Raw genomic sequence first — 14,038 nt, forward strand, 5'->3', positions numbered from 1 at the left:
AGACAGAGTAATCCATTATGGAAAATGTTAACCATGGAGTGTATTTTACCTTTAAACTATTAGTAAAGCTACTATTAATTGTATTAAGGTACTAGAGCATGTTATTAGGCTTCTCTGGCCTTGAAGCATTACTGATCATCTTGATAGCACATCCTCAATTTTTCTTACTTCTTACATATTTCTATCTCAAGAACTGCTGCGTACACTACTGTCTTATTTTAAACTTTGAAAAGTACTGTAATGCAAGGGTGTCATACTGCCAACTTGCATTTATTATCCAACTCCTCCCTGGAGTCAACGTTATAAAATCAGTCGGGTCTAAAGAAATCTGAAAAAGATGCTGCAACTCCTTAAACGACACAAAACAGTGCTCACAATATAATCAAAAGTCTGAAGATTTAGGTGGGTATGCTGAACATTATAAAAGACTGACTGCTTATATAACCTGCAACAAATAAATGAATCTGGAATCCATTATTTTAGAGGAGAAATGATTACACTGTCTTTTAAGTTTACTTTTTTTGTTCTAAAGTTCACAGTTTCACAGAACTTGATCCTTGCTTCTGATGGTACCACTGAACTTGTGGAAGTGGCAGAGTTTTATTTTTAGATAATGCACAACCTTAAAGACACTTACTGGACCAATATGAAATAAGGTAATTTTCAGATAATATCCGAGATGAAAACATGAATGAATAAATACAAACATATTAAGAAATAGTTTTATTTTAAACAGTTTTCACAGCTGAATATTATTTGTTCTATAAAACTTTACATGTTGTACAATTTATATATAATTCAACTACTTAACAAAAATCGATTCCACAGATGCAAATATTGTATCAATCCAAAGTAAAGGCAGATTGTTCAACTTTGCAGAAATTCAGAGAGGTGGTCATTTCCAAGTAAAAACTCCTCAGCTGTACAAAAATAATGTTTTAGTTTGTCATTCATCATACATACATTTAAGGTAACAAAGATACTTAAGTAGATGTGGAAATCTGACACAAGGAAACTATCCACTCCTATAAGGAATACAAAACATTTACCTATTTACAAAGAGGCTCTCAGCATTATATGCTATATGTGAGTATGCAGCTACATTTACCATATAATATGAAATCAATATGTAGCATATAATGTAAAACAGCAAACAGTGTATATCTAAAAAAAATGGTAAACTTTGGGGAAAAAACGCCTTTTATACTGTGCTACATTTCCCTTAACTTATTAAATAAGAATGTATGTGAACCAACACATTTAAGTATAAATGCAAAACAGTTTTTTGGTGTAATGCTCCAATAACCTTAGCAAAAGGAAAAACTATTTTCACCAGCAATACTGGTAGAGTATATGTTCTTAAAAGAATAAAGGAAATTGTTTCAAAAACCACTGAAATACAATGTAGGCATTCAGGCACAAAATATACAGTGATGCACTAATACTGCAAACATTTTTTCCTCCCTAACAGCCCGTGTTTTTTCCTAACAGGACAAGAAATGAATCTCTACCAGAAAGGGTCAAGTATATGTTATCACAAATCCTGAGCATACATATATACACTGGTTAACTAGCTTTTCCAAATAAAGAATAACCAAAGGACTTTCCCTAGACGCAAGGGTCACATCCATGATATCCACTGACAACTTTCTGCTTTGAGGTAAGTAAACAATATCATAATGCGATCTTCAGAACTTGGAGTTGCTGAAATTTAGAGTTCAACTTAATGTTAGGCAGTGGGGATAAAGGGTGAGGGTAGACTGTTACCCGTTTTTCTTTAAACATCCTACTGAAGATCTACTGTTCCGAATTGATCACTTGAAAAACCAACCAAAGACTTAAATAATGATGGAAGTTTTGTAGTGCACTGCATGTCCTCATGCTTTCAAGTTATAGTTTTTGTATAATAATTAAGGAACAATGGCTTGCTTTTATAACAAAGCTCTAAATGTCTTCAGAAGAACTGGTAGGTTTTCTGAGTTGAAGTCCGATCCCAGCCAGCCAGCCAGCCTGTGAATTTAATGTATGGCACTGAGTTTTATTCAAAATTCATCAATTTTTTTCTGTAAGTATTTGAGCATAGAGTCCATTCCTTGTGCAGAACCCCAGATTTTCTTTAAAGCTTCACATTCCTTGTCATTTGCTTGGTCCAAGTCATTCACCATGGAACTTCTCACTAGGGATTTTGATTCTTCAAGTACCTACAAACAAATGGAGAAGTTTAATTCAATAACCAGCTTTACATTACAACACTAGTTTTGTAATTTCTTTTAGTTAGCTTACTGCACTGCATTTTTATTCTTTGGGTGGCATAAGCCTTTTGCAAGGGAGCTTAAAATGAACTTATGTACTCACCATAATGTTCCATCTGTGTTGTCGATTTTCGTTTTACATCAACTGATGGGTTCGAATCCAAAAGTACAGTTGTGTACCTACCATAAATGTAGATGTTCGAGTGTATTCACTGTTGCAGTCATTACACTTGGGCTATCCTGCTGGCAGGCTACCTGCAGTCGGCCTGAATTCCAAAGTCCTGGTCCGGCGTCGGTTGCTGTCGCCTCTTCCCTGATGTCAGTGCGCCAGAGGTATAAAAGATGCAGCCGATGCCATTTTTTCAGTTTTTCTTGCCCCAGATGTCAGGTGCCCCCAAAAGGGTAGGCTAAAAAATATTGCTTATAAAAGCATGCACTAAAATAAACAATACCTTCATCTACAAGCAAATGCACCACACAGGTTGTATAGGATAGAGAAGTACAGATAAGTCCCAGCAAAGAAAGAGGGATGGTGGTGGGTGGGAAACCTGGACTGCAACAGTGAATACACTCGAACATCTACATTTATGGTAGGTACACAACTGTACTATGTTCATCGTGTTTCACTGTTGCAGTCATTACACTTGGGTTGAATCCCAAAGCTGAGGTTGGGTGGCTGGGTCTAAATAGAATTAGGAGTGGCTATAAGGCCCTGCAGAACTGCAGTGGCAAAGCCTGCTCTGGATTTAGAGTAAAGAGGTAAGTGGTAGTGCTTAGTAAAAGTGTGCACTGAAGTCCAAGTTGCAGCCTCCAAAATATCCTTGGTTGGTACTCCTCTGAGGAAGGCTGCTGAGGTGGCTGCTGCCCTGGTAAAATGTGGTCTAATGCCCTTAGGCACTGACTTGCCATGTTGTGAATTGCAGAAACAAATGCGATGTCCTATCCATTTTGAAACAGTCTGCTTTGAGATAGCCTTTCCTTGTGATCCTCCAGCATATGCCTCTAAAGTTGCTCAGTATTTCTGAAAGCTTTAGTTCTGTCCAAGTAGAAGCGTAGCTGTCCGTGTATGTCCAAAGAATGCAGAAGTCTCTCCCCTTTATTCTGTGGGTTTGGGAAAAAAGTAGGCAAATGAATGGTTTGGTTAAGAGCCGCACTGGACACTACCTTAGGCATAAATGTTAGGTTTGTCCTTAGAGAAACCCTGTCCGGATGAAAGATAATAAAAGGTTCCACAGCCATTAATGCCTGCAACTCTGAGACTCTTCTTGCTGAAGTTATTTCTAGGAGCAGAGCTGTTTTCCATGATAAGAATTTTATCTCAGCTGTATTGGCTGGCTCGAAAGGAGGCTGTGTGAGTTTTTCCAAGACAAAATTGAGATCCCATGCAGGTATTGGTGCTCTCCTTGGAGGTCTTATGTTTTTGGCCCCCCTGAGGAACTGCCTAAGCAATGGATGTGAAAAAAATAGGTGGGTCTGTATTGTAATGAGCTGAAATGGCAGAGGCATGGATCTTAATCGATGAGGATAGGCCTTTGTTCAGTATCTCAGTTAGATATTGTAAAATCTGAGGAATATTTGGAACAAGAGTGTCAATTCCTTGTGCCTGGTTCCAAGCACAGAATCTCTTCCATTTTTCTGCATAAGATTTCCTGGTGCTGGGCCTCCCAGCCTCCAAAATAACATCCATAACTGCTTTAGAGAGAGGTGTATCCTGAATGGTTAGACTATCCACCATGCAGCTAGATTTAGGGTTCTGAGCTGGCTGTGCAGGATCGGATTGTTTTGTTGGGTCAGTAAATGAGGAATTTGAGGCAATGTCCAGGCTGGGCCTCGGGACAAGCTCCTTAGGATTGGGTACCAGTGCTGGCGTGGCCAATCTGGGGCAATTAGTATAATTTGTGGCTTCTTGTCTGACCTTTAGGAGTACCTTGGGGAGGAGAGGCAGTGGAGGAAAGGCATATACTGTAAGGTTGTTCCAGCTGAATGACAAGGCATCCACTTTCAATGCGTGTTTGTGATAAGTCCTTGTACAGAATCTCTGAAGTTGGCAGTTGTGAGGGGAGGCAAAAAGATCTATGTCTGGGCATCCCCATTTCCTTGTTATGCTGAAGATTTGTGGATCTAGTTTCCACTCGTAAGGATCCATGAGGTTTCTGCTTAGTTCGTCTGCCACAGCATTTGTTTTTCCTGGCAGGAATTGTGCTTGCAGGTGTACTTGGTAGGTCAATGCTGTGTTCCACAAAATCATGGCTTGTCTGCAGAAGGGGTAGGAATGTGTGCCCCCCTGCTTGTTTATGTACCACATAACTGTGGTGTTGTCCGTCTTTAGCAGCTGTCCTGGATGAAGTAGGTCCTTGAAGGCGGTCAGGGCATTTTGTACAGCTAGCATCTCTTTTTGATTGATGTGAAGATGCCTTTGACTTGGGGGCCATGTGCCCTGAATACATGTTCCTGCCATGTGGGCCCCCCAGGCATAATCTGATGCATCTGTTCTTAGTGTTTGCCTAGCTGTGGGTAAAGTGAATGGCTGTCCCTTGTTGTGGTGACAGGCCTGTGCCCACCATTGAAACTCCTGTTGCAGGCAGGGAATGAGTGAAATGAATGCTTCCAGGCTGTGGCAACGTTGAGTCCAAACACTTTCTAGATACCATTGTAGTTTCCTCATATGCAGTCTTGCATATGGAATTAGCAGAATGCAGGAGGCCATGTAGCCCAGAGCCTGCAGATTATTTCTTGCAGATAACTGGGTCTTTGTTGCTATTCTTTCGAAGTAAGAAGTCAGTTGCCTTTGTTTGTCTGGCGTGAGATAAGCCATCTGGGCAGTTGTATTTAAGCTTGCACCTAGGAATATTATCTCTTGAGAGGGTACTAGTTTTGATTTATTTTTGTTTACTGTGTACCCTAGGCAAATAAGTAATCTTTTACAAACGCCAGATGTTTTAGTAGAATGTCTTTGGTCTCTGCTTGAATAAGGCAGTCGTCCAAATAGGGATATATTTGAATTCCTCTTTGTCTGCAAAATGCAATTACTGGTGCCAGGCATTTTGTGAAGACCCTGGGCACAGTATTTAAGCTAAAGGGTAGTGCACAGAATTGGTAGTGCATTGAGCCAGCTATGAATCTGAGGTATCTTCTGAAAGATTGTCTGATTGGGACATGCAGGTATGCCTCTTTGAGGTCCAGAGTTACAAGCCAAGCCTTCTTGCCCAGCATGGGCATAAGCTGTTGCAGAGTCAACATTTTGAATTTCGGAACGTCCAGAAAAGTATTTAGAATCGACAGGTACAGAATTGGTCTCCATGCTTTGTCCTTTCTTGGTACTAAGAAAAGTCTTGAGTAAAATCCTTGTCCCTGTTCTTGTTGTGGCACTGGCTGAATAGCCCTCATGTCCATGAGAGATGAAACTTGTTTTTGTGCCTCTGCCCACTGATTGTATGGCAGGTCTGGCATACCTTTTGCCTTTGGAAGGGTGTGAAAGTGGAACGTGTAGCCCTGAGAGTCTATATTTAGGACCCATTTGTCCTGGGTGATCGTGTGCCAATTTTGTGAAAAAAGTGCCAGCTTTCCCCCTAAGAGTGCTGCCAAAAGAAAAATGCTTGGCATTGGCAGAGAAAAGTCATTGGGACTGTTTCCTATATGGCTGTGATTTGTCTTCTCCGCTTTTGGAGGTAGAAGCACCCCATTGTTTGGGTCTGTAAGAGCCCTGGGGCTGTTGTCTGCATCTAGGGTGTCTGTAACTGTCTCTTTGTGGCCTGACACGGGAAAGGACCAATTCTTAGAAGGCTAGTTCCTGCTAAATGTGGGTGGCTGTACCTGTAAGAAATCCTTCACTGTCTGCATAGATTTAGATTTATCCTCCATTTTCTTCAACACCTCTTCTGCCTTAACGCCAAAGAAAGTATCATGCTGTAATGGAGCATCCAATAATTTTTCTTTAACATGATCAGGCAGAGTCTGTTCCTTTAACCAAGCATGCCTTTTAATAACAGAACCTGTTATAGCTGCCCTGCAAGAGGCCTCCAGTGAATCATAACCACATTGCAAAGTATGTTTTCCCACTTGTTCAGCTGCATGCAGTAAATCCTGCAATTCCTTGTTCTAAGAACATTCAGAATTTGTCAACATTTTCTGTTTTAACAGAGACATTAAGTATTGCTGATATTTAAGCATATGAAACTGACAATTTAAAGCCCTTACAGCCAAGGTAGCAGAAGTGTATACTTTTTTCCCTCATCTGTCCAGTGCCCTAGAATCTCTATCTGAGGGGACAGGGTTTTTTGCAGTAGCAGCCTTGACACCTTTGGGGCCCTGAGAAATAGTTTCTGGGTCAGCAGCAGGGTTTTTATATAGAAATTTATGAGAATCTGGAACCCTGAAGTATCTGTCTGGCTTAACAGGTGCAGGAGGTAGAGAGTTGGGAGACAGGCCGGACTCTGAAAATACATCATCTACAATGTGGAATAGCAAGAGGTCTGTGCTGAGGTCTGTGCTGAGGTAATAGAAGAAAGTCTCTGAGCACTTTCTTAGAATCTGAATAATCTTGGCTCTCCCAGTGGAAATGCTCCCTCATGGTATGCAGGGTTTCCCCAAATGAGTAATCTTCAGGAGGAGAAGCTGAAGGAATAGATTCTTCAGCATCAGAATCCTCATAGGGAGGAATAGAGTATCCCTGTTCTGAAGAGGAGTCAGAGGAAATGGAAACCTGATCAGAGGAGTCATATTCAGTATCTTGCCTAGGCCTCTTATCAGGAGGGGAATAGGAACCCCTGATCAAAGTAATTAGGTCTTCGGCCATTTTGAGCATCTGTTTCTTAGGCATGGAAGTCTGTCCTTTAGAATGCTGTACTTGGTTCCTTGTCTTTAAAACAGTTTTAGTCTTTGTCTTGGATGCTGAAGTTCGCTTGATATAAATCTGTGTAGGTCTGAAAACACCCTCAGAAGCCGACGCCTGCTCAGCGACTCCGGACCCATCTGAGGGATTAGTTTCCAAAGGCCCAATACCTTGAGTATCCAGAGGCCTAGTTGTCTCCTCGTGGGAGTCGGAGGCGGCCTGTGGCTCTGAGGTAGTGGGTGTCAGGGGCTGCGAAAGAGCCTCACTGAGAGCTGTTGACTGGCCTAGAAGAGGCTTCGTCGTTGGCTTTGGACCTCGGATGCCTGTCCTTTTCTTTTTCCTTGCGCTTTTTATGAATTGTGGTTGTCCCGACGGCATTATATTGTTAAACCTTCGGCCAAAGTAATGAAAAGCAAAATCATACCGACGCTTAATAGTGCGCTGGTTGAATCTAGCACAAAACCGACAACTACCAATGTCGTGGTCAGGGCCTAGGCAAGGAACACAGTAAGAATGAAAATCCTTATGAGGTATTTGCTTCCCACAAGAAATACAATTGTTAACTTTTTCTGACATCGGTCTGGGGCAAGAAAAAAAGTTTCCCCAATGGGGTACTTAGCTTTATAGAAGACTTCGGATCTGAAATTCAATTTCGAAAATCTCAGGAGTCGGCCGACCAGCACTTGCGAACTGCTTTTGCTTCGGGCACCGCGCAGCAAGAAAGACTGAAGAAAATGGCGTTGGCTGCATCTTTTATACCCCTGGCGCACTGACGTCAGGGAAGAGGTGACAGCAACCGACGCCGGACCAAGACTTTGGAATTCAGGCCGACTGTGGGTAGCCTGCCAGCAGGATAACCCAAGTGTAATGACTGCAACAGTGAAACATGAACATACATTGGTTCTGACTAAGCCTTTGCAAAAGCTTGTGGCAACTTGGAATTTGAGCTTCTCCCTTACCCAGAATGCACCAACCCCAACTACCTCAGATCTTGTTTGCTAGCTAAAGCATATAGAAACAACCTTTATACAAAAAACACAAGAGAAACAGGAAAAGGTTAGACAAGGCTACATCTGGAGCTTTGTCATGTTTGGATTATGCCAACTCTTTCATATCCACTCACTCTTCCAGAAAGGCCAAAAGGAGGGGGTTGATGGGTGGGGAGTTGAGGAATAATGAAAACTGACAGCAGAGAGAGTACATAACTTCTTTATCTGATCTACTCTATTTTCATTCTGTCCTCAACTGATGGGACAGCATCCCCAGCTACCTAAGCCCCAGGGTGGACACGAGGCAAGACATTCCTAAGCACATTGAGCCAAATGATGCTCTACTTCTGGATACCAAATCCACTTTGTAGAAGAGTGATGAAAGAATGAGGGGAAGCCCAAGTTGCTGCTGCACATATTTCATCCATGGAAGCCCTCGAATGAAAAACTGAGGAAATTGATACAGACCTGGTTGAATGGGCACAAACTTGCTCACAAAGGAAATGCAGCCAGTAAGCCATCTGGCGAGAGTAAATTTGGATACTGGTTTACCCAGTTTCATATCAGCAAAAGTAACAAATAACTGGTCTGTGCTTCTGATGTCCTTTGTTCTATGTAAACAGAAATGCAGTTGCCTCTGAACATCCAATAAAGGTAAGAAATATTTGCCTTTGTTTGAAAAATTTGGAAAGAAAACTGGTAAATTGATGGACTGGATAATGTTAGACTGAAATTATCTTGTTCAAAAAGGATGCATTAGTTTGTAATGCAACTATCTTTATGAAAAATTAGACATGGGGGTTTCATAGATAAGGCTTGAATTTCGTAAATGTGTCTAGCTGATGAGATGGCTACCAAAAACAAAGTTTTCCAAGAAAGAAATTTAAGGTCACAGTCATGTGCTGGCTGGAAGGGTGGGTGAACCAGGGTTTGCAGTATCAGAGTTAGATCCCATGGAGGTGTAGGATCTTTAAACAGGGCGGGGGTTTTAACAGAAGTGTGACTCAAAAAGGTTTTACAAAGCTTATGCAAAGTGAGTCAGGAACCATCAAATCCAATATGGAAATTAGAAATTGCTGCCAACTGAACTGTAACTGTCGAAGAACTAGCTCCTTTATTGAAAAGAAGAGTCAAGAAATCAAGAATATTATGAAGCGGGGCAGAAAAAGGTTCCACATCATTTTGAAGAGCCCAGTGGACAAATCTTTTCCATTTGCTAGCATAAAGTTTCCTTGTAGTTGGTTTAAGGGAGGATAACGTGGTGGACAGGAGAAAAGCGCATAGGCTGTCTGGCTATTACTGAAAAGGAGAAACCACGCTGTCAGCTTGAGATTGGGAAGGTCTGAGTGCATCATGCTTGCCGGGTGAGACAGCAGATCTAGAGCTGGGTCCAGAATCCAAGGCTGATGAATAATGAGGCCATAGGAAGGGAAACCAAATCTGTCGAGGCCAATAGGGTTCAATGAGGATTACTTCGGTCTTCAACTTGGCAGCTCTCTGTAGGAACTTTGGAATCAAAGGAAGTGGGGGATAAGCATAAAGTAGACTGGGGGGCCAATCACAGAGAACAGCATCCCTCGGTGACTCGCCCTATGGAAGTATTCGGGCAAAGTAGCTGTTGCACTTGTTGTTTAGGGGAGATGCAAAAAGATTGCAGCAAGGTTGGCGCCATTGTTGGAAAATCAATTCTGCTGTGTTCTTGTTGAGGGACCATATTCGTGAGGTAGTGGCATGTACCTGTTAACATGCTGGACTTCCCTGGAACAAGAGATCGCCCACTCCAAAGTCCTGAGCACTTCTTGACACAAGGGGCAAGATCTGGTTCCTCTTCACTTGTTGATGTACCAAACCACTCTGCTCTCAACTCAAGGATATTGATGTACAAAAGGGCCTCTTCGGGGACCATGCGCCTTGGACTGCCTTTCGCAGGTAATGGGCCCCCCCACCCTAGCTGGGAAGCATCCATGGTCACAAAGGAGTTGGGCTGTGGGGGAATGAACAAACAGCCTTGTAAAGACTCTTCTGACCAAATCCACCACATTAGACCCCTATTGCATAAGCTGGTGATCTGTATCATTGCAGATAAGAAAGTAAGTATTGACTATTCAGAGGCCAGTATCCATTGGAGAACTCATGTGAAATATGGCTAAAGGTAATAATGTTATTACTGCCACCACTGACCGCAATGCCTGAACGACCATGCGGGGCTGAGATTTTGGTACCGCAAGCTATCTTTTCTACTTGTGATCTTACTGTCTGAACCCTGGAGAGGTGAAGTGAGGATACAGTTGATTTTGCATCGAGCTGTGCTCCTACGAACTCTAGACTTTGACTAGGTTCTAGATGAGACTTTTCGTAGTTTATGGTTATTCCTAGTAAAGCACATGTTTGGATCACTTTTTCTATTGCCAAAATGAGCTGCTGCCTATCGGGGAGGAGATAAGTCAGTCGTCCAAGAATGGAAACACTTGGATTCCCTGCAGTCCCAAGTGAGCTGCTACTACTGCCATGCGTTTTGTAAACATCCTAGGGGCTCTGGTAAGACCAAAGGGAAGAACTCTGAATTGATAGTGACTGGCTCCCAGCTGGAAGCGCAAGAATCTTCTGGATGGCCTGTTCATCTTTACATGATAGTATGCATCCTGAAGATATACTGAGCACATCCAATCCTCCTTTTCCAAAAACAAAGATTGGACTGAACTGTGACCATCTGGAACTTGTCTTTTAAATGGATTTGTTTAAGACGCTGAGATCGAGAATTAGTCTCCAGTCCCGTTTTCTTTAGCAATAAAAACTACCTGGTCTGTGGGGACCCTTTGGATGACTCTTTTCTAGCAACTTTTTAAATATGAACTGCTGCTTGCTCCCTCTGACTGGGTGGAACATCTGAGAATTTTCTTGAATTGGGAGAATAAAGGGAAAATGGTATTACATAACCTCTGGAAATGATCCTCTGCACCCAAGTATCTTTTATAATTTCTAGTCAGGCTCTCCGGTGCAGGGACAAACAACCCCTGATTGCTTCATGAGGGGGACAATTGGCCTCCTTTCAGCAGTGATGAAATGGTTTATCAAAGGAAATCTCTCAAACCTTGGTTCTGTAGGCAACCTCTGCCATGAGGGCAGTTGTCTACTGTTACAGTCCCCCCTCCCACCTCTGGGGGAACCACCTGGAAAGATCCTTGGGATTTTTTTAACCAGATTTTACTCCGCCTCGATAATTCCTTGAAAAGGATCTCCAAGGGGTGGAAAAACATATGCCGGTGGCAGAAAGATTATTTCTATCCTTTTCACACTTGGACAAAGTATCTTTAACCTTGGGGGCCAAAACGAGATATTCTGTCAAAAGGAGCTGTGATGAACAAAGACTTAAAGGGCTCTGCAAAATCACAATCACATTAAGGCATACCTCCTGATGGCAACACCTGAACTCATTGCTCTAGACGTTCCTTCTGTTACATTAGAAATGAGCCTCATGGAGGAGTTGGATACTGATTGTAGCGTAGCCAACTGAGAGGTGACGGATGCTTTCACCTCTTCAGGAATGGATCCTGAGAGAGTTATCTGACAGTTTTTTTATTCAGGTCCCTCTGCAGTCTCATGAAATGTGCCAAATAATTCAGTGACCTTAAAAAGAAGTTATGTCCTTACCATAACGTTCCATGTGGAGTGTTCATCTTGCCTTGGTTATTACACATGGGTTCGGAGCCGATCCTCGGCTCCGTGCCGGCCGACTGCAAGCTCTGCATCGAGAAGAAGCTCGAGGACATCTAATACCCACAATCCCCCTCTGCCTTTACCTCAGATCTAGTTTGCAAGCAAACCAGACATACGCACGCACACATGCCACTATATACATAATATACATATATACAAACATACCCCGAGTATGATAGTAACAGTACTACTGTAACAGCAGAAGGAGAATACTCCAGACCAGGCACCAATCGAACGTTCTTCCTAAGGGTGGGAAGGGTGGGAGTGTAATAACCAAGGCGAGATGAACACTCCACATGGAACGCTATGGTAAGGACATAACTTCTTTATGTGAGAGTGTTCAATCTCGCCTTTGTTCTTACACATGGGTAGCGTCCCTAGCTCCATGATCCTGAGGAACTCAAGGGAGAACGTTCTTGAGCACAGTGGAACCAAAGGTTGCCCTATCCCTAGAAACCCTGTCCACTTTGTAATGAGAGATAAATGTATGTGGTTTAGCCCAAGTAGCAGCCGCACAAATAGTGTCTAAAGGTAAGCGAGCTGCGTGAGCCAAAGATGTAGACACTGATCTGGTAGAATGTCCTCTGGGTTTTGCAGATAAAGTTTGGTCAGAGGCTTCATAAACATATGTGATACAGTCAGTTAGCCATTTAGAAAGAGTTCGTTTTGTAACTGCAAGACCCTTTCTGCTGTCAGCAAAAGCTACAAATAGTTGATCAGATTTCCTGTGATCTTTTGTTCTATCCAAATAAAATCTGAGTTGTCTATGGACGTCTAGTTTGTGCAACATATACTCCAATTTATTGGAGTGGTTTTTAAAGAAAATGGGTAATTCAATGGACTGATTGATATTACTAGAGGAACAAACTTTGGGAAGAAAGGATGGATTAGTGCGTAGGGATACTCTGTCAGAATGAAATATTAAATAAGGATGTTTGACCGAAAGGGCCTGAAGCTCAGACACTCGTCTAGCAGATGTGATGGCCACTAGAAATAATGTTTTCCATGACAAAAATTTCAACGTGCAACTTGAAGCTGGTTCAAAGGGTGGCAACATTAATTTAGAAAGCAACAAATTTAAATTCCACGGTGATGTCGGACTTCTGACTGGTGGTCTGATATGAAAGGAACCTTTTAAAAAGGCTTTACAATGTCTGTGAGCCATAATAGGCGCACCACATTCTTCTATATGATAGTTAGAAATGGCAGCTAACTGTACTCTTAAAGTAGCCGGGGAAGCTCCTTCATGAAATAATTCAGTCAAGAATTCTAAAACCTTGTTTAACGGAGCTGTAACAGGGTCTAACTGATGTGACTCCGCCCAGAAGACAAAACGTTTCCATTTACTGGTGTAAGTCTTTGTAGTGGAAACTTTATGAGAAGCTACCAAAATATCCTGAACCGCCGATGTAAGGGGAATTGACCTGGCTAAAAAGGGGAGCAGCCAAGCTGCTAGATGGAGAGATTCCAGGGATGGGTGAGGAACTCCTGACGAATGAGTCAGTAGATCTGGCTCTGGGTCCAGCATCCAAGGTCCCCGAATGCGGTGATGCAATAGAAAGGGAAACCAAATTTGACGAGGCCAGAACGGAGCAATGAGAATTATAGTCCTCTGAAGGTTGTTTGCTTTCTGTAGAAACTTTGCAATCAGGGAAAAGGAGGAAAAGCATATAGGAGACCCGGGGCCAATCGTGCACCAGCGTCCTGGGGACTTCCCCTGGAGGGTAATAGGGCAAAGTAGCTCCTGCATTTGGCGTTCATTGGAGACGCAAACAGATCGCAGGTAGGCTGGCCCCATTTGCGAAAAATCCTTTCCGCAACTGACTGTTTGAGGGACCACTCGTGAGGCAATAGTATTGCCCTGCTCAGCCTGTCGGCTATGACGTTGGATGACCCCGGGATGTGCGTTGCGATCAGAAAGCGACCGGTGGACTCTGCCCATTGCCAAATTCTCATGGCCTCTCTGCATAGTTGGTAAGACCTGGTTCCCCCTTGCTTGTTTATGTACCAGACTACTGACATGTTGTCTGTCTGAACTGCAATGGTCCCTGGAGGAAGAAGGGAAGCAAAGTGTTGCAACGCCAAGAACACTGCCCTCAACTCCAGAACATTGATGTGCAGATTGTACTCCAGATTGGTCCATTCGCCTTGGACTGTCTGTCCCTGAAAGATGCCCCCCCACCCTATCAGGGAAGCGTCCGTGGTTATCGTTGCTGACGGTGTGGGTAGCACAAATGGTCTTCCGCCGG

At 42.8% G+C, this 14,038-nt stretch overlaps 1 protein-coding gene across 1 annotated transcript in view; it reads right to left on the minus strand.

Moving 5' to 3' along the window:
- Positions 1-708: 708 nt before the first annotated feature.
- CDYL (chromodomain Y like) overlaps positions 709-14,038 on the minus strand; it is a 758,082-nt gene continuing 744,752 nt past the window's right edge. Inside the window, exon 7 of the mRNA XM_044065168.1 lies at positions 709-2,201. Within this exon, the coding sequence (XP_043921103.1) occupies positions 2,043-2,201 (159 nt within the window). The 3' untranslated portion in view covers positions 709-2,042. The remainder of the gene's footprint in view (positions 2,202-14,038) is intronic.

The sequence above is a fragment of the Protopterus annectens genome, chromosome 3.part0, assembly GCF_019279795.1.
Source record: "Protopterus annectens isolate FY-2018-M chromosome 3.part0, PAN1.0, whole genome shotgun sequence".
In the NCBI taxonomy this organism is placed as follows: Eukaryota; Metazoa; Chordata; order Ceratodontiformes; family Protopteridae; genus Protopterus; species Protopterus annectens.